General features: G+C 35.2%; 1 protein-coding gene across 2 annotated transcripts in view; it reads left to right on the top strand.

Annotated features, from left to right (window-relative positions):
* GEFmeso (Guanine nucleotide exchange factor in mesoderm) overlaps positions 1–16616 on the top strand; it is a 115280-nt gene extending 98664 nt beyond the window's left edge. For both annotated transcript variants that reach the window (XM_076131440.1, XM_076131441.1), the window contains exons 5-11: positions 8083–8350; positions 8663–8779; positions 9096–9175; positions 9659–9764; positions 10245–10388; positions 10808–10889; positions 11324–16616. In XM_076131440.1, the coding sequence (XP_075987555.1) occupies positions 8083–8350; positions 8663–8779; positions 9096–9175; positions 9659–9764; positions 10245–10388; positions 10808–10889; positions 11324–15867 (5341 nt within the window). In that variant the 3' untranslated portion in view covers positions 15868–16616. The remainder of the gene's footprint in view (positions 1–8082; positions 8351–8662; positions 8780–9095; positions 9176–9658; positions 9765–10244; positions 10389–10807; positions 10890–11323) is intronic.
* Positions 16617–21053: the final 4437 nt, after the last annotated feature.

The following is a 21053-nucleotide window of genomic DNA, read 5'->3' as shown; positions in this document are numbered from 1 at the left end:
GAGCATTTTTGATTAACCTTTTACGAGTACGAGTTTAATAATTTTTCGTTAACCCAGGCAACTACCTAATTAGTAGCTACAGTAAAAGTTAGTTTCACGATCAATGGATAAGTTTGGGATAAGCTATCCCATAAATAAATTGTCAATATGTTGACAAGATGTGAATGAACAAGGGAAGTTCTTTGGTCTCTATAACCCCTATTGCAGCATGACGTGATCAATTCCAGCTGATAAGCTAACCAACACTTATTCAGAAGTAGTAAAACCGGTAGTTAATCACGTGGGTAATACGCTTTATAACATAGAGTACTTGATTGTTATATCTTCTTTATACCTATAATTTTTCTGTAAGTGTGTATGTCACTGAACTTCTCTTAAACGACTGGACCGATTTTGATGATGTTTTTTGTGTGTGTTCAAGGGGATCTGAGAATAGTTTAGATTCACAATTTTGTCCGCTGGACAATGTTTTTTATTTAATTTTTAGGGCAAAACAACGTTTGCCGGGTCAGCTAGTTTTTTCATAGAATAATTAGGGCAAGAGAGATATTATAGGTATCTCCTAAAGAATTTATGTTTACAACTATCGACCAAAGTTTCTAAACTCTGGTCTAGAAAGTGAAGTCCAACTTTACAGCACATGATTACTTTGTGTAAAGGTGCGAATAGCACATAATAAAATACCATAAAAACGAAACCGCTCACTCTTTGATACAAACAGTATTGGTAGCCACGTATTCATATTATCATCATAATCGTATTGATAGGCAGAGACCAAATAACGTCACTTATACGATTGTCACAAACTTCCCTTGCTTCATTCACATCCATACATCTTGTCATGCAAGACCGCTGGTTACGGTTGCATGTATTCATAATATTGCACACTATTTGTGCTTACATCTAAAATACGAAAATCTGTTTGCTACGATTTACACTTTTATGACAAAAACAATCAACCGATTTGGATGAAATTCGTCCTAAAGTTAGTTGAAGATCCAATGTCCATTATAAACTACGTTGTTTCAAAAATCGTCCCCTAAAAGGTTAAAAAAGGGATAAAAGTTTGTACGTGGGCGATGCCGTGCGGGTCAGCTTGTCACAAAATCCATCCAATTTGTGAAATCTCAGCACTTTACCAATTGAAAACTTTATCGTGAACACACTACACCATTTTATAGGTACAATAATGTACTGTGGGAGTCTGTGGGGACCCTAATGCTTGTGTTAAAAGTACGATATCGACCCGTGTGGTCTCCCCTTTTGAAAAAGTATTGAATTACTTTGGGATAATACTTTTATTTTGTCTGTGCTATTGATGTGATAGTATAACCTGTGCCTTAAATTTTGACGTGATATCTATTATATCTTTCTAAACAAACCTGGGGTTTAGTGTCCCAAAAATTAATACTACGACAAATAAAAACAAGATCTGAGATTCAATTCTTGAACGTAAGAATTGTCTAAAGGATTTTCTTCAAGAAGATTCTTTACTTAGTAAAACTTTCTCAACAAGATTAACTTTGATGTTTGATTTTATTATGCAAGGTTAATAACAATTTTTAGTTCTCTCCCTCTGAGTTTTTCTTAACGAAGTCATCATAAATAAAAAATAAATTTAACTCATTAATGTCCCACTGCTGGGCAAGGGTCTCCTTCCGTAATGAGGGAGGGGTTAGGCCTTGAGTTCACCACGCTGGCCAAGTGCGGGTTGGGGATTTTGAAGTCATTATGTACTTTTCTTATTCCATCATGCTCAATTGAAAAAAAGACTTACGGATAAAACATGTAACAAATAAAAAGCTCTTTCTTTTATCGAGTCAATGTCTTCATAAATATTGCATCTTAAAGTAATTCTTGCACAGTGGGTGGCCATGTCAGTCGCATTCTCTTTGTACCCTTATTAAGAGCTTGCCAACTACTTTATTTATGCTTACTACATAAAAAAGATTTTTTAATTAGTTACAATCTGCAACGAAATAAAATGTCTACTAGTGAAACTAGTTGCGGTCCTGTAGGTCGTAGCGTGATTAATATTAAGTACTCATTAAATATGGCTAACATATACCTATGTATATCATAGTTCATCCGTGTGGTAGTTCGTAACATAAGCGCTTAAAATCACGAACGATTTATTCAGATTTTTTGTATTACTAGATCCTGCTCCCGACTTTATTTATGTGGAAAGACAACCCATAAAGTATTATGTTTATACCGATTATAAACTATCGGTGTTAAAAGGTGACAAGTTTCATAAAAATCTGTTCATGAGTTTTGAAGTGATTAACAAACATCCCTACAAGCAGACAAACATTTTCGTATTATTAGTATGATTGTATCAGTCATCAATAAGTATTATTCAATTACTCCTTGATTGTCGATCGTCGCTATTGAACGTAGGGGGCATTCATTAAACAATTTTATAGCATAACAAAATCGTCTTAATATTCAAAATACAGAATGAGACAATTCCAAATGTCTATTCAAAATTATTACGACTAGAGTCAATAAATAACCAAGTACTTAACTACTAATTCGGTGAACAGAAGCTACAAAGTCACTAACGATTTACCGGCTCATTGATTTCAAACAAGACAGAGATTTTATACAAATTGTGTGAACATGCGTACTAACTGCCAAAAATACCAGCATTCAGAGGTCATGGGAGCATACAACAATGGACAAACGATTCGCTTGTTTTACTTACAATTCAAGGAACCGCTGTTTTTCTGACGTCTATGTAATTTCCGTTTGGTTTCCCGCTTTGGATTAGACTTGAATTCACAATGGTTTAAGAATTACCAGGAATTTTCGGCAAAAATGTCTTCTTTTTGAGAATTTTAGTGATGGACTTTAATCTAGGCAAAATTTGCCTAGAAACTAGGCTCAAGCCATGTACTTATATGTATATTTTTGTAAAAAATGTAGTTTATAATGCACTACGTGTCCTACAGTTGGTATAATTTCGATAGAACTTTGTTGAATTGATGTAAATAGCGCGGCTATATCAAAAGGTTACTAAGATGCATACTAATGAGAAATGATATATACAAAGTACTTAGAATTAGACTTAAAACTACAGTTTGTGCATAATTTATTTTCTAATGCGTTACATGAATTCGTATTGATAAGATTCCAATGAAACTTTGAATAATATAAATTGTTGCGCTGACTTAAAAGTAAACGAGGATAAATCTCTACAGCCTAAGTCTTCATCGTAATTATAAATATACAACATTAATTAATAGTATTAAATGATAGACTTATTACTTACTAGAGGCCGCCCGCGACTACGTACGAGTGGAAACCCTTCTCGTGTAAATCCCGATCCCTCAGGAACTTCGTGATAAAAAGTAGCCTATGTGACACTATGTGTTATTCTGGGTGATCAGCGTCCTACATACCAAATTCATCGTAATCAATTCAGTAGTATTTGCGTGAAAAAGAAACAGGCATCCATACAAACATACTCACAAACTTTCGCATTTATAATATTAGCAAGATAGTAGGATTAGTGGATCATATCTAAATACAATCTAACTTTTTAATCACGCATTTTAAGTATTCTGCTCTTGGCATGAGTTATTTAAATGTCATATTTTACATAACACTTTAAGTAAATTGTCAATAAAAAGGCGTGAAACGTCAATGTCCACGTTAATAGTCAGTAATCAGTCGCTAAGTGAGGAGATAACTATTAATTTGATAGTGTAATGAACGCAGCGCAAGGTAGCCCGGTTACAGAACATTATGAAACCACAGACTCGAATCTAAATGGACTGTGGTGGATAAATTGTAGGAGATATGTGGGAGTAAAGTTGGAGAGAAACCGCGTTAAAGAGGCAAATTTTTACCACTACCAGTAGCGAAATTTCGTATGAAAATGTTCAGCGCCTCTACTCTCTAGTGTATTTCAATGGAACTTATTTTTGTACGCAAATTTTTACTGTCAAGCTAAACATAGCTACGATATTATCAAGTACAGGAAAAAAAATCTGTGTCATTGCCACAATAATAAGAACGTTGATTGTATTTTCATTTGGCTTAACCAATTCTAAACGTATCGAACATAGTTTATCGAATAAGTTTAGCATAAACGTCGCGTCAAGTAACTTTAATGGATTCTAAACATATCAAATAGCTACTATAAGGAATTTTGACAGCTGTTTTTATAAATAATATGTTGTCACTTTACCTAACAGATAGGTTATCTATCACCTTTTCATAAACTGGGAAACTGGCCCCAAAAAGCATACGTGATTAGTGCCTTCTTTAATAAACTTTAATACCAGGAAGAATGTCACTTCAGTACCATCGTGCCCGCTCTCAAACACGTCCCGTATGTTTCCACAAAGGTGTTGAACAACCAATTAGCCGTTACAAGGCTTGTTTCTCACTCACATTCCATCTGATGCAATACAGTGCAACGTCTGAGACGACTTCACGTAACCACTCCGATGTTGCATTTAATTGAGTTTTGAGTTATTGGATGGTAATTAATCCGTCGTTTTAGTAACGGAGGTTTGTGAGCTTTCGATGATTAAAAACGATGTATTATTTTAAGCAACAAGCATTTACGAAATACTAAAAACAAAAAAAAAGACATTTTTTTATGTTTTCTATGGTTACGAAATAAAGGATATTTGAACTTGAAACAGACAGTGGTTATAGCGTGATGAGTGTCGCTTTTTTTTTATTAGAATTCATATTGGTGACTGTTAATGCAATGTCTTTTTGTGTACACGCTGCAAGTCTATTTCTCTGATGTGAAAAATTCTAGATGGTAATCCAGGATTCCGTGCGAATTGAAGTATTATAGTATACATATATAGTAGAATAAAAAGTAAATAAAGAGAACCCATTAATGCCCCACTGCCGAGCAAAGGTCTCCTCCCGTAATGAGGGAGTGGTTGGGCCTGAATCCACTACGCTGGTCAAGAGCGGGACTTTGCTCTCCAAGAACTGTTCTTAAGAAACTGAATAAAAACGAACCCAATGTAAATGAGTAAGCAGCGCTTAAACCTTCGTCAAAATGAATTAACAGTTTTGCTGACAGCTAGGCGTCTATAAATAAAAAAAATATATTTGAGACTAGTAGTTATATAGGGTTACGAAGGTATATTCGAAGGTATATCTTAAAATGCTAAATGACCTAAGATTGTACCCTAGCCCTCTAAACCCAAACCATCTAGATCTAAAACTGATGACTAACATAATAATATGGTATTATTTAAATGATTTAGGTCCGAAGTGTGAATCATTAGTTTTTTGAATCTTTTGTTATACTTAAAAGATTTCTCAGGTATAAAATTATTTAGCGCTAGCTTGAATGTGATAAAGATAGATTTTTTGTAAAATTACAGAATAACTTTTGAACTTCAATAACTTTTTTAAAAAGGTTTGAAGTAATGCGAAAGTTTGTGAATCTCTTTCCATTTTCATCCAAATTGTCATGTCATTATTCATACGAATAGTGCATATTTTATTCTGGATAAACTCATTACAGACCACGTCGCAAGCATAAGTTAAATTGATCAATAAAATAAAAGCTAATTTTGCACGTCCGCGTGAAAGCAATGAATCTCTTCAAACATAATGTATGATTATATTGACAGGTTAATTACGAAGTATTAGAAAGTAAATAAGTCGTGGGCGTAATATAAATAACATACAAAACTGATATTTTTCAACCAACTGTTTATACAACTCCTACACAAGAATCTACACTAGAAAACTCGTAGTTTAAATTAACACATTTTAGGGCAAAACTTATTTACATTTTTGACAGTTTTCTACATTCTCACATCGCGTTGTAGTTTTATAAGTAGGAATTCTGACCCAGTAACGCAAAATAAATTAATTTTAGATCAAAAATAATGTTTCTTTTTAAAGATTAAAGGTGATTTTACCGCTATCGAATAAAATGAACCAACTATAAAAAAATATGTACAAAACCTGAGCAATATCCTTAGCTTAATGCACAAGAACTATTTTTCTTATATCTCGCAACATTACTTAATACTACCGAAAGTAAAAGCAATTCTCTACCACACTTCCCAAACACCTTATCTTCAGTGCTTATCGTTATACTGTTCTGGATTAGCTGAAGACATAATTTCAAAGAAGTCTTGCATACATACAGCCAAAGCAAGTTGCTTCACCAACTAGTAAATATCTATAAGTGGCAATATTCCACGGTGAGTTATAAATTTTACCTATAACAAGCCCAGTAAGTAGGTAAGCCGATTGTCATTAAAACGCCATAATAATTAGACAAGCCGTAAAACTAAGTACGTTTGTACATAACTTTGGTTTTGAAATAAAAATATGGCTTGTTGCATAACCGAGTGGCGATTATTCTGATAACTAAAAGCTTTTGATGTTCCACTCAGTAGGTATGTTCGGCTTCTTTCGGCTTAGAAAATGTTCAATATTAATTGCCATTTAGCGTTAGTTGAGAAGAAAAACAGACATTAAAGTATTTTCTCGATATTTTAGTGTGGTTACATGTTAAATCAGTGGTATTACGGTATCTTCCAGTTTGGTAAAGTAGATAGATTTCATAGCGTCTTATGTACATATTTAATATATCAAATATTGTCAAGAAAACCAATTAACTGTTATTCATAGAATAATTTTGAGTGAAATGAAACGAAATATACAGACAAGATGTCAAACTAGTTAGGTACTGTAGTCACAATGTTATTTAAAATTCGGTATATTTACCAAACCAAAATCTTAAGAGTGCGCAAAAGCTACCAATGTGGGATGATGAAATACGATCCGGCTTCCGGCTTAGTTAATTATGTTTTCTCTTTACCTTTGAGGGAAAGGGAAAATAAAAAAGATAAATAAAGCAGTCAAGATTGTTGCAATGTTTTTATTATTGAGGTCGGCTTCAGCTCCAGACTGTCAACCGCAGAACAGATCTCATTGCACGTGTTTATTCATCTGATATCTGGGTTTCTATTGAAATGTAGTATTCCATTGTAGTTCACATGTTTGGTATTGATTTAATTGTTATTCATACTTTGTTGACTTCTTTACTACTCTTCAAGATACTAAACCCTCATTTAGTGAGTGTGTTTACGTGTAGCACGCAGAAATCAGAATATGATTGGGTGTAATTTCCACTGAACAAATCTGAAAAATATCTTACTAAATTAATAGAAAGTTATCTCAGTTGGACAGTGGACATATAAACTAAATTATCACAATTCGATCAGCATAAAGCCGCAACTGGTCGTCAGTAGGAAATGAAAGCCGAAAAATTTAATTTCTAATCTAGGAATTTCGCTTTAAGAACTTTCGGGGTGGAAGGTGTCCTTAAGTTTTTGATTTAGGAAATCTTATACAAAAAGTTCTTATATATGCATAAACTCTGGGCACTAGGCAGCATATTGCGCTTAAAAATATCCACGTATTTCTCTAGCCCCTAGTAACACCGAGCTCTCAACAAAATTTAAAATAAAAGCAGTGAATGATTGAAGCCGTGCCCTTTGTTCAGTCACGTTGCGCGCTCGTGTGGGGAACAATCGCAACCAGCTCCAGACACCTAGCGAGCCTTTAGTTACGCCTCCAGAGATGTTTTTTACTTTTTTGTTTGACGGATAAAACTGGCCGCGAATATTATGACCTATATTTTTGTGTAGGGAGGTTTCAAGGTGAATTTAGGTACCATAAAGATGATCGTAATCTTCCTCAGTTAATAAGAATGCTTTTGGTTTTGAAGTCATTTGACGAATGCGTTGGCCACTTTTGAAGTTTCTTTGGTTTTGAGTTTTTATACTGCTCCTTTTATCTTGAATCTGACAATCACCTGGAACTATAGTCCAGAATAGACCTTAGGTTATAATTAATCATGTTATAATTGTTGATAAATTTTAATTCTAGTAGATAAATTCTAGTATTTCTTTGTTTATTATTTTTGGTTTTAAGAACAAGAACCTTATCCGATCCAAGTAAACAGACTAACTACTTCAGCCTAACCTGATAAAATTTACAGCAACTTTATTCACTCCAATTACCATATATTTAAAACAAAACTACATAACACTGACATCATAATCTCTTTCATTCCAGATCCCTCTGCGCGGAACTGAACACCTGTCGCCTGGACGCCACATCCATCGCGCGATGCTTCGTCACCAACACGACTGGGTTCTCCGTCTACACGTCCTACTGCACCGGGTACCCTCGCACCATGGAGCGGCTGGCAGCCCTGGCCTCAGAGCCTCGCAGTGCGAGGGAGTTCAGGGAGAGACAGATTGAACTAGGGCATTTACTCCCACTCGCCTCTTATTTGTTGAAGCCTGTGCAAAGGATTCTTAAATACCATTTGCTACTGCAGGTTAGTTGTTGATGTAGTGAAGATTGAAGCTAAAATAATTCTGATAGAAAACCCAAGTACCTACTGAGGTTTGGAATATGACATGTGTCAATATTTTTGTTTGCTGTAGGTTCGCATTTTTGGTACAACAAAATACCTATATAAAAGACAGTATACTTAGTATTACAATAAAAAAAAGTATCTCCAAGATCCCCTTTGATAATCTACTCTTCATTATACTGAAGTTACTAAGTTAAGCCTAAGCTTATTATAGTACATAATACTCTTGTAGGATTAACGTAACTCATGCTGTTCTTTGTGTTAATGTTGCAGAACGTGGTGAAACAGTGTGCGTCTCGTGAGACGGAGTACGCGCTGCTGAAGATGACGGGCATCGCGCAACACATCGACGACATGAAGCGACGACACGAACACGCCGTCCGTGTACAGGTACACGCTTCAATATAATATAGAACTTAGTCTCATAATAGCTTACACATCACACACTCATTATTAAATAACTTTCTCTATTTTTTATATGGAAAATCGTTCGAGACAAAAACTAGCTACTTATGTCATATGAGCTTAAATGTTAAATAATCAATATCGATTCGTGGCAATATCAAAACTTGCTAAATATGCCCTGAATTGTTTTGGTTACTTATTTATTACAGCGGTCTTTTTGATATATGTTTACACTAAAATCAGTTCTGTAAATTTTCTGAAGCTGAATATTTTAATGAATGTATTATTGTTCGTGTTTCAGGAAATCCAGTCACTCCTCTACGGTTGGAATGGTCCGGACTTGACTACTTACGGAGAGTTGTGTGCCGAAGGGACATTTAGGTAAATATAACTAAACAAGTACATTTTTCCTAATTTCTATCGGTTATCGGTAGTAATAGACCAACCCATAGTAGATACCAGTAGCGCGATTCTGTACAGTCGGTACTGTCGAGTATCGAAAGTTTGACATTTAGAATGTACTGCCAAAGAGTTCCTACGACGCCCGTTAGAGGCGCTGATCAGATTTTCTTACAAAATTTCTCGATGACAAGCCGGTTGTCGGTAGTCGATAGTAGTAGAGAATCGAGTTATACAAACAAACTCATAACCCAAACATCAATTCGTTTCTGATCTCTCATACTATCCCTTCGCTAAATATTTGCTACTGAAAAGCATTATTCTTTATTTCTTAGTATGACTGAAGGCTTAGTGGACTGTTGCTAAAGCCGTTTAAGCCGTATTAACGCTAATTAAACCCCGATTAGTACTCTTGTACAATACAGTTATTTCGTGTTTTATTCAGTGCATTGTGTTATGTTACAGAGTATTCGGCGCGAAGGCAATGCGTCACGCCTTCCTCTTCGACAAGATGTTGCTCGTCACCAAGAACAGGGAGGACGGCATCCTCGCATACAAGTCGCATATCATGGTGAGTTTATAACATACCTACTTGGTTCACTAAGGATCGATTACTGTATCGTTGACGACAGAAAATATGGCCCACTAGTGACATAAACTAGAAAGTTAAAAAATAAAAAACAGTGGTACAAGCGTGGATATTAGATGTTAGATGATGATACTGTTTTGCGTGAGGAATATCGAGAGTGTAATCAGCTGTTGTAAGAAAAGTGTACATTTACCTATTACAGATGAATTGAATCTTATTATAATTACTAGACATGTGATAACAGAGTGACATGACGGAATTATGTTACTTGGAGATAACAAAAATCTAATATACTAAAGTTTCTGATAAATTATTCAGGTATAAAATGTAACCATCATAATTATCACTTATAACTTTTTATCTTATACTTACAGCACTTTAGGTGCTAATTGTCTTTATATTAAAATTTAACTTCTTCTTTCTCCGTTATCACCCGTTTAACCAAGTGTTTGTTGTGTTCAGTGCAACAACATGATGTTGGTGGAGTCGATCGCGGGCGCGCCGCTGTCGTTCCACGTGATCCCGTGGGACGCGCCGCGCCACCAGCTCACGCTGCAGGCGCGCTCGCCACGACACAAGCGCGAGTGGACTCTGCTGCTCAAACGGGTAAGCAAACATTTGTATATTATGTAACTTGAATATAAAGAAATATCACCTTCATTTTGTATTGCTCGTTTACACCGATGCAGTGCATATTCGTGATGAACTAATAAAAAAAAAGTATAGAATTTCTTAGAAAAGTCATTTTTTATTTGTAGAGAAAAGCTGTCGCTACAATAGAAAATTGGTTATTGATATACGTAAAGGAGGTTAAACTTCAAATAACAAAAGGACTGATTGTACACTTACGATGTAAGCACTGTAATATTGAAAGCCCTATTTAATGAAAAAATACTTACTTGTAATAGTAACTACCTGCCTAATAAAAATTGACTATAGCCAATTATAGAAAGTTTATTTTTATACGCAATAGGAAGACTCATCTTTTCTTTACTTAACATTTATATTTACTCGTATATTTTCAGGTGATACTAGAGAACTACAACGCGGTAATCCCGTCTCACGCGAGACAGCTGGTCATGGAACTGGGACAGAACAAAACAGACGGTGAGTTTAACATAGGTATAGTCAAACTACTTTTTTACTTATGTACTGGTACCTTATGTAGTCTCCAATATATACGTACGATAGCTTGAACTTTCCATCGATCCCTACCATAAGAAGCCGGCCGTGACAAAATTCTTAAGCGGAATTTTTTTACTTACCGGAGCCCCTAGTAGTTTTCAAAATATTGCATGACAGCTAAGTTTCCATTAATCCCTACCATATAAAGTTCTTCAGCGTACAAAATTTTAATCGAGTTTAACCTTACCTTAGTATACTTACTTAATGCGTCTTCCATAATTCTGCATAGAATCCTTTAGATGTACCCTGTAAACTAGTAAGAACTATAAAAAACGTTCACAATATACCGAAGTAAATGATTACAAATAAGTCAAAGTTCCAACATCATTACTAATTAATATACCATCTTGTTTCAGACGACATGTTAGCGGAAAAATCCCACAACCTAATAACCCAAGCATCAATGCGGAAACAGCTATCGGCGCCAGAATATCTAGAAAAACGTAAACTTGAGCGAGACAGGCGGAAGTCTTTCGAGAGCGGGATCAGAGGACGACTGAAGAAAGGTACCAGGAAGTACACAGTACCAAGCTCTAGAGCCGAGAGCCAAGAGTGTGACTGTCCACAAGTGTCGGCCGAAAAAGGCACCGATTATACTTGCGATAACTGCTATGTAGACCTCTGTTCTGACTGCGAAACAGAACTCGGTAAGGTGAAAAGAGAAGAGAAATGTAGCTGCAGGCATGAAGACAATGGAGAAGAAAAGTGCCCCGAATGCGATAGATCTCTACATTACATAGACTCCGGTAGCGCTGAACATCTAGAACGTAAACCTTCAGGCTGCAAATGCTCCGATTTTAAATCTTCCCAAGAAAGTTTTGGTAAGGAATTCGGTTGTTCATTAAATAAAACCAGAGGGTACCATTCCTCTGATAATATTATCGGTTATACCGAGACTAGTAAGAGTAAAGAGGATTTAAGTGATAACAATTCTCTGAGTAATGTTAGACATATACCTAAAACTTGCCTCAAATGCGCTAAAATTAAAGAAAATATCGTTGTTACTGATTCTACTAGTACACTACATACTAGAAGATCGAGATGCAATGAAAGTGAGAAACATAGGACGGATACACTAAGATCTAAATCTAAAGACGACCCGCAGCGGTCTAAATTATCTAAAATAGGTACTTGGAGACGAAAATCTGAACCAGGATTACAACAAAACATGATCGGTATAATAAATAAGAAATCTCAAGATAGTGATAATGAAAAACCTGAAACAAGGGGCAACGAAAAGATAGAATTCGAATGTAAGAATTGCGGCTCAAATAAAATAACTAGAAAGAATAAGACAAACGATGGAACGATAATATCTGATACAGAACTTGATGGGAGGAAGCGAGTTGGTCCAAAACCGACCGTAGAAATTAGAATGTACAATACAAAAAACATACCAAAGAAGATATCTAAAATAAAGAAAAACAGGGCTAAGGGATTACGCCTCGGTTCAGACACCACAGCTAAGTTCTACGCTGATTTTTCAACGGACGTTTCTACAGAAAATATATTGCATATTTCTGAATCTACCGACAGTTTAAACGTTGATAAACAAAAAGACACACCAACACCTGTACCAGAAACTATTAGCAAAGATGAATCTATAGACGAAGAGACGTATAAGAAACTAATAGAGAAAACAGATTCATTTAAAAAAAATGAACTAGAAAAAGTAAAGTACTTAAATCAACAAAAAGTGATAAACGAAGGCTCTGAAGCAGAAGAAAGAACAAACGAAGCAGAAACCAAACAAGACGAAGTAGTAGAGAGTTGTGAAGAAACTGAACAACCTTTAGAACAGATTATTTCACAACTATTGATGCAGAATCGCGAATTTCAGAAATTAATAAAGAAACAACAGCTGCGAAATAGCGCTCAGAGACGACATCAACGACTAATGAAATCCCATTCAAGTCCTGAACAAACAGTGTTAGCTAAAAACCTAGAATCTACTAAACTAAAACCTAAATACGGACGACAGACATCAGAAAACCTAGAATCGGACAAAACTGTTGAAGATGATAACACTACGACGAGTTCTAAAACTGATTTGACTGAGGAATTAGATGAAGACCATATTTACGAAACTTTGAGAGTGGAGAGGGTAGATGGAAGTCTTCACAGTCTTAATGCTAAAAGTAAAGCTATACAGCATGTGACTAGGCCTAAAAGACTGCCGTCACCGCCTAGTATAGACGGTGTGACAGAACTACCTAAACATCACGGCCCAGAATCTGACTACGTATATCTATCATTCGACAAGTTAAACCAATTACAAAATCCTGAAGGTATCTACGATGTACCAGTCAGATCACCAGAAAAAGTCCCTAAGAGAGTATCAGCAGAATACTATGTGACTATGGAACACAAAGGTCCTGCGATCAATGAAATTATTACTGAAAATGTATATGACACGTTAGTAGAAGTGTGTAGACGAAAGAAGGAGGTACCGAGTGACTTACCTAGTGATTACTTACCTATGAGTCCTGACCAACAAAGTCCTAACACTCCAGAAATATGGCTCAGCAGACAAAAAGAACATTTCAATGTATCCAGAGATAGAAAATCTGGATCTTTGCCTAGAAGTTTTCAAGTCATTACCAGTAGTCCCGATGAGAATTTGTCTACATTCAAATGTAAACCTAATAGTAATAGCAAGACGTATCTGAATCGAGATGGCAAAGTCATGAGCACTGATAGACCTTTTACTATCGCGTCGGATCAGAGTGAAATTAGTTACGATGATATGAGTGAAGGCGATATACTTAAATTCAACAAATCTAAGACCAGTGAGACTGATTACGTGCAAAATATTAGCCAGTCTACTTTGGAACTTGAAGAAGAAATTGATAGATGTTATAAAACTAACTTTGAAGAATTAAACTTAGATAAGAATAAGAATGAAAATCTCTTGACTGTGTCGCAACCGAATTTGAACGTTTCTACAACATCGTCCTGCGAAGTCTTGCCTTTAGAACGAAATGACGACACCAAATCTAATGACATAGAGGTTATTCACCCAGAACATAAGATTTATAAACCGACTTCAAACATGCTTTCGCTTAAAAACGTTCTCAGTCGGTTTAAGAATAGAACTCCGAATAAAAATACAGAAGAAGGAGAAATCAATGCTAATGATCAAAGCAGCCCTGACAGCGCCAAATCTGATTTGAAAAGCCCTACAAATGAGAAAAGATCTGCTCTAAACCCTAGAAGCTATTCAAAGAATCTTCTACAAAGATTCAGAAGTATTATAGGAGATGAACATACGGACGACAATCAAAACAAATCAGAAACTACAAACAAGATCCAAATAAACGAAGATTTACAGAATAACTTGATAAAAAGCGACATAAAAGTAGTGATAACATCGACGGACGCGAGTCCGACCACTTCGACAATAGTTTACGCGTTAAACAACGAATTGCTTAGCAAAAGCGTTTGCGAACACACGACTATGACTGACAGTCAAAACGAGAAGAATAATCTAGAAACTTTGTCTATGAGTTGCGACAATTTAAACAAAAAACCTGAAATCCACAGACCAACTTATGAAAAGAGTGTTAGTATGGTAGCTAGTATGACGACCTCAATTGGTTCACCTTCTAAATCAACCAATAATTCATATCACAGTTTGAATAAGCTGCCTATTTATATGCAAGGAAGCAAGCATTTAGGGGCTAGGATAGCTCAGTCAGACTATGTAGACCCGACAACTTTAGTAAGTGATAAAACGACTACGCTCAAAAAGGTCAATGTACTTATAAACAAAAACGCTGTGAGACCAGATAGCCTATTCTCGAATTCTTCTTTCGTTACGTCTTCGAGTGAAGGAGCCTATCAAGAACCTAAAGTAAATACTGCTCAAGAAAAATCTGTAGATTCTCCACAACAAACCAATTCAGATGAGAGTTACTACGAAAAGTCGTTTGAGAAAATCGAACAAGTGACTGATGAAGATGTGTTCAGAGATTCCGCAGTTTATTCCGACCAAGAAGATAGTGATACTAAAGAAATTTCAACTAAAGAAATTATAAATAAGAATATAACGAGAGTTGAAAGTATTAAGAGTAAAACTACGTTTAAAACTCAACAGACGATTAATGAGAAAACGACACATACCCGAGTTGTTGTTACTTCGAAAACTGCGAATGTGGAACGAGTGAATAGTACTAAAAGAACTGAAGTAACTAGGCCAAAAGTAGCTCCCCCAGTGCCTGTCAAACCTAAAATTACTCAAATACCTTCAACTTCTAACTTCCAAAGTCGAACTGCTTCGAGGACTCCTTCAAAAAGCTCCGAACAATCTTCGTCTTCAGAATCAGTCAATATGAAAACAATCAAACGAAATGTTAATTACAAACAGTCTATTGTTCGATCAGAATCTACTCCTATTAATGAAAAAACTAAAAATGATGATAAAATGATTAAAAGTGATATTACTAAACCATCGGAAGCTAAAACGAGTGATGACAATTCTGATGATAAATTGAAGCCCCAAGGAAACATTCATATGAAAAGACTTAGTTTCGAAAGAGCTAGTTTAGACTCAGCTACTAGAAAACTTAAACCAGCTGCCGACGGGAAAAAATCGCTATTAGAACAACCAAAATCTTCGAAATCTGTTTTAGAAAGGCGAATGGAAATCGAACAGTTATCGAAAACTCAAGTTAAAGTTAATCCGAATGGTAAAAAACCCATACAGGCAGCAAAACCAAAGCCAATTACAACAAAAGTAGCGAATTTCGAGCGAAGTGTTAGCGATATTAGTGTAAAAGAAAAACCTGTATCAACTCCCAGTACTGACAAAAACATTCCTAATAGAAATAGCGTTGAAAAACCAGAAATTGAAGGCGAAAAAGGCAGTTGGGTAAAGCAGGTTGTTAATAAATTTCAATGAGCTTAAATAAGTGATATTAATGCATTTATATTTCGTCTTTACGGCCGATGAATGATTGGCTAAAAGGTTCCATTAATCCTGATATGTGACACTAACTATTAATCAAATGCACTGTTTTAATAATTTAATGTATGGCTAATTTCTATATCAATTTTAAACGCTTAATGTACACGTTTATACGAATATAATAATGTATTTTACTTGTAGTGTCACATAATTTGGAACCAAGACTTGAATTATTCCGTCTGTTTTTGTACTCCCTATTTTAAAAGTCCGTCAACTTAATCTAGCATAAGTTTAGCAGCTTAAGTTATAACGACGACTTGAATAACGAAATTAACGTTCATTAAAACTAGCGTCGTATTATCAATTCTTAGAATAAGCTATTGTTAATCATTATTGTAAATAATCTCCTGTCAAACCTCCTTGAGCTTTGATATTCTCGTGCCATAGACAAGAATTATATTTCGGCAAAGACACTACGCACAGTCTTCACTTGTATATAATCTGTGGATTGCTTATTTTGCTATTTGTATTTATTCAAAAAGTGCCATTGCGATGTAAAACGAGTATTTTAAAAGGAAATTATTAATTTTCGTGCAATCAAATAATGATCTACTTAAAAGTATTTATTTTTTATTTAGTATAACTTTAAGTTTTTGTTGTGTAGCTACTAACACCAAAAAGTAGAGAAGATTGTTTTAGTATTATTTTTTTACTAATAAAATTATTCGATAATTTGCTGTTTACTTATTATTTCATTGAATATCCTTTTCCGAAGAATATCCGGATTAAACCTATCCAAAACTATTATGTACAAGGAATGCACAGCAGGACTTGAAGAATAAATCCCCAGAACTTGACTAATGCGCTCGAGACTTTGGGTTCAAGTCTTGATTCGAGAAGTCCTAAGTGTTTGCTCTAAAAGTCTAGCTGTGGTTTGGAAAGTAGTACTAAGTACCTTTTTCTAAACAGGAAGGACAATTTTATCAAAATCGTGAAAATGTCAAGATTTCAAAATTTATTCGCTTTAATGGTAAGTTCAAGTCACTGCATTCCTACGGGTTTCTTGGGTTCGACTCCCGACTATGGTCAATCGGCCATCTATCGGCAAGTTTTGTATGAAAAGCTGATCAGCGCCCCTATCCATTGCTGTAGGAACGACAAATCTGAATTATAACCAACAATTCTAAATATTTAGCCTACTGGTTACTGATGATCTAAATTTGGATTTTCTACACCTCTGACAGCCGCGAACTTATACACGGCTCTCTACTAACTGGTTGGACTATAGTACCGACTACGGATAATCGCGCTAGTGTCTTTAAACAGCAAACAATAAACAAACAACAACACAGAAAACCATATCTTTTACGTCATATCCGTTGCACTGTCATACAGACCAAAATGGCGGCAGGTCTGAAAATAAACGATATTTATGTGAGCAGTCACGCGATCTTTCGTACCGGTACCATAAAGATATTATCATAGACATGTGATTTTAACACCGTACATGTATGGATTCATACATATTATCCAGGCATTGCTAATATGACAGTCTATCTGTAAGTCTGTCTGTTATATAGTCCAACAACTTTGTAAAAAGCCTTGGTTCGCGGCAGCTGTCAGTGGCTCGTTTCATAGTTATTTTATTTTGGACATAGATACTGGTACATATTTATGTACGTGCATGTCAAAGGTCTCTACGAAGTTGTCGGACTACAGTGCGCGCCAAATAACTTTCTGAATGACGTTCTGAATAAAGCAACAAGCTCCTGCGATGGAGAAGCGAAGTAGAATTAAAAAAGGAGAAAGCAGGATAGCTCTACTAGTGGGTGATGAAGTCGCAAAAACAACAGAGTCTCCGTCTCACTCTTATGTTTCGTTTTAGATTTTGAATTTAATCCTTCTTCGTAACAGCTTCTGTTAATTTCTGACCATAGAGTCTTTTGGTGAGTGCTAAATGCTTTTACAGCTCAAAAGATAAACAGATTCCAATGTAATTCAGAATGGAGATACCAGAAGATCGAGATCAAACATAATGTGCGTTTAGTTTTTTCAAAAATAGGTCCTGTAGGGGCTTTAGATTAGATCGGGGAAAAAGTCTTTTCGCATTATAGTATGTATTAACTTGTAATAAAATCTTTTCTCTACACAAAAAAGCTCGATATTTGGGTACCTCACGAGCTCTCTGAAAGAAACCTAATGAGCCGTGTACTCATTTGTGATTCTTGAAGCCAAAGAGATTTTATTACAAGTTCATACATACTAATAATGCGAAAAGACTTTTTCGCCGACCTTATATTTAGTATTTTACGCGAGCAAAGCCCTACGGGTGAGCTAGTGGTAAACAATGTATTGGATTCATATGTATTTCAGCTGATATGTTGTGAGCATAAGTTCCTTGCTTGTGTATAACTATGAGTTATGTGAGGCTCTTCTGTTTCGATGTATCAAATAGATATGAAAATGTAAGGTTTGATAAATGGAGGTCTTCAGTATTTGCACCACTTTCCTTTGTCGTATGGTGCAATTATTTTAAAATTTTAACGTCTCCAACTGCCTGCCGTATAAATGACTGGTCATCGTTACTAATATTATAAAGCTGAAGAGTTTGTTTGTTTGATTGAACGCGCTAATCTCAGGAGCTACTGATCCGATTTGAAAAAGTCTTTCAGTGGTAGATAGCCCATTTATCGAGTAGGGCTATAGGCTATATATCATCACGCTATGACCAATAGGAGGTGAGTACCTGTAAAAAATGTTACAAAAAAAGGGAAAATTATGACCCATTCTCTCTTATGTGATGCAAGCGAGGTTGTGCGGGTCAGCTAGTTATCTATAAATCTATTCCTGTTTACCTAATTTGTACTATATTAGTACCTTATTGGCGTGAGACGGATAGAGCAGGTCTAGACTAGTCTTAAAAAACATACACTGTTATCGCAAATATGTAGATTTCACAAATATTTAGTAGGGAATTGAACCCACTTCGTATTCTTAGACGTGTCAACTACCTGTAACAAAAGACTAAAGTCACCACAAAAACTCATGCATTTTCAGTTCTTTTAGGTCAACAGTTCATTGACTTTTATTTGCAGTAGTTAATGAAAATGCATTAAATATTATTAGCCCTACATTCTGCCCATAAAATGCAAGTATCTGACTGTGTTGACTGTAAATAGCGACATCTTATAAATGCAAGACTTGCGGTAAATTCATGTAACTTTGGCAACCACAAAAGTCAATATTTGACCTAAAAGAAAAACTGTTTCGATTTTTCACGATATTGACTACATTGTAATCCTGTAATATGTTAATTTAGTTGCAAAAATCACGACAAATCACGCAGTTCCTTACCCTTTCACCTCTGTTTACCCCACGATGTTCGAATGTGCTGTAAATTTTCATAGCCTGTAATAAGGTAGGGGTGACTTTCAATGTTGAAAATATGAATTCGATTTCAATTCGCTTGTTACGCAGTTTAGTAGGTACAGTGTTTGACTAGACTTGTAAGGTGAATGTAAAAGCTACGTAGCAAAATATTGACATAAGACGTTATAATATAACGTCTAATATTTTCATATTTCTCGTTTTACATATTATGTAAAACGAGAAATATGAAAATATTTGGTTCCGGATAATAAGATTTTTTAAACAGGTGGTAAAGCCATGACAATAGCCTATTAAAATACCTATTTATAGGTAGATAAAGAAAATGTTAAATTACAGAAGTAGGCAAGAAACTCTCTCATATGGTAGAAATTCTTGGTTGAAGGTGTTTCTTCAGACCTTGGTCACTTAGCTATTCTGAACCTATTCAGCTTTTCTAAAACCATTGCAGCGGTAATACTGTAAATAGAGTACTAAAAAGATATAAGTATAAACTGATACAAATATATGCGAAAAATATTATCCTACTAATTTTGAAAGAACATTGTAGTACGCTCTACATTATGGTAATCTACTTTATGGCCGAGCGCTGAGGCTGAAAACTTTTGTAGCCTACTTATTTTTCAGTCGTCTTTCTACCATAACTATAAAGCTTTCGTTGGGCTAGTAATTTGACATTGTTACTAGATCATATCTTAAAGAGACGTTCTTTTGGCTTTCTCCTGAACGAATTGAGTTTTTAGATGTTTTCTTCTATTCTTTATTTCTTCCTACATTTTTTTTTAAAACGTATCGCATAATACTTATATAGGTAATTATCATCTAACGAAGTGATTAGCGATTATTCTATTGCTCCGCCCATCGGTAAGTATTCCTAAACGTATCTGTATTTTTTTCAGAGCAAGCATTTTGGAGAAACGATGCGTGAAGATTTAACTAAAAACTATCTACGTATGCAAGAATAGTATTTTTTTGCTCATCGTTAGTAGGTTTTATTTTCAAAGTGAGTTTGTTATCCTTTGAAGTGGTTACGACTACTCGTCAAAGCTTGCAAAATAAAATATAATTTTATTCAACCTCGGTACAAAAAACAATTTCATTAAAACCAAAATGGCTGAATAAATAAGATTACTGTCATTATTAAAGTAAGTTGTTTCTTGCGTGCCTGTGGCATCCATGTTTAATTAAGGACTTGTCATTACTAAAAAAGTCGTTAAAATGTTTTCCGCCAAAAGAATTTCAAATTGTTTTACCACAATATTATTTATTTACATAATTCCTGTAGATATCTACGTGTATATAATTATGGATGAGTCAGGACGTTAACGTTATGATTTGTGGGGCCGCCATTTTGTCGCGTGATCGTTAACGTATTTTCCCTCCAAAAAGTTATTAGTTCGTCTTCGATGCACGCTAGACACTGCCTGTCGCCGAGTCTAGGAGCTCGACTCTCAAATACTTTTTCTACTATTTTTCTGCAACTGCTTTAAAAACTTTAGTTTTGTTCAAAACTTCAATGAACTTTTCGTAGGTAATTCTTTGCGTGTTTAGATTTTGATCTTAGAATTCTAGTTAAAGTTGTACCTGCCTCTACCATGTAATTATTAATTAGCTTGATTACAGAAAATGCTAAGCAAAGTCGTAGATAAGACTTAAATTGTTATTTATTTGTTGGTTTCCAGTTTTAAAGGGTGAGTAGATATCACATGCAACTATTTTTAAACCTCAACAGAACCTAACCTAATGTAAAATAATACTTAAAAGAAATCCGATGCGCCCTTGCTCTTCGTCTA

The sequence above is a fragment of the Anticarsia gemmatalis genome, chromosome 26, assembly GCF_050436995.1.
Source record: "Anticarsia gemmatalis isolate Benzon Research Colony breed Stoneville strain chromosome 26, ilAntGemm2 primary, whole genome shotgun sequence".
Taxonomy (NCBI): Eukaryota; Metazoa; Arthropoda; class Insecta; order Lepidoptera; family Erebidae; genus Anticarsia; species Anticarsia gemmatalis.
Note: the sequence above shows the minus strand (reverse complement) of the source record. Positions and strands in the feature narration are given on the sequence as shown.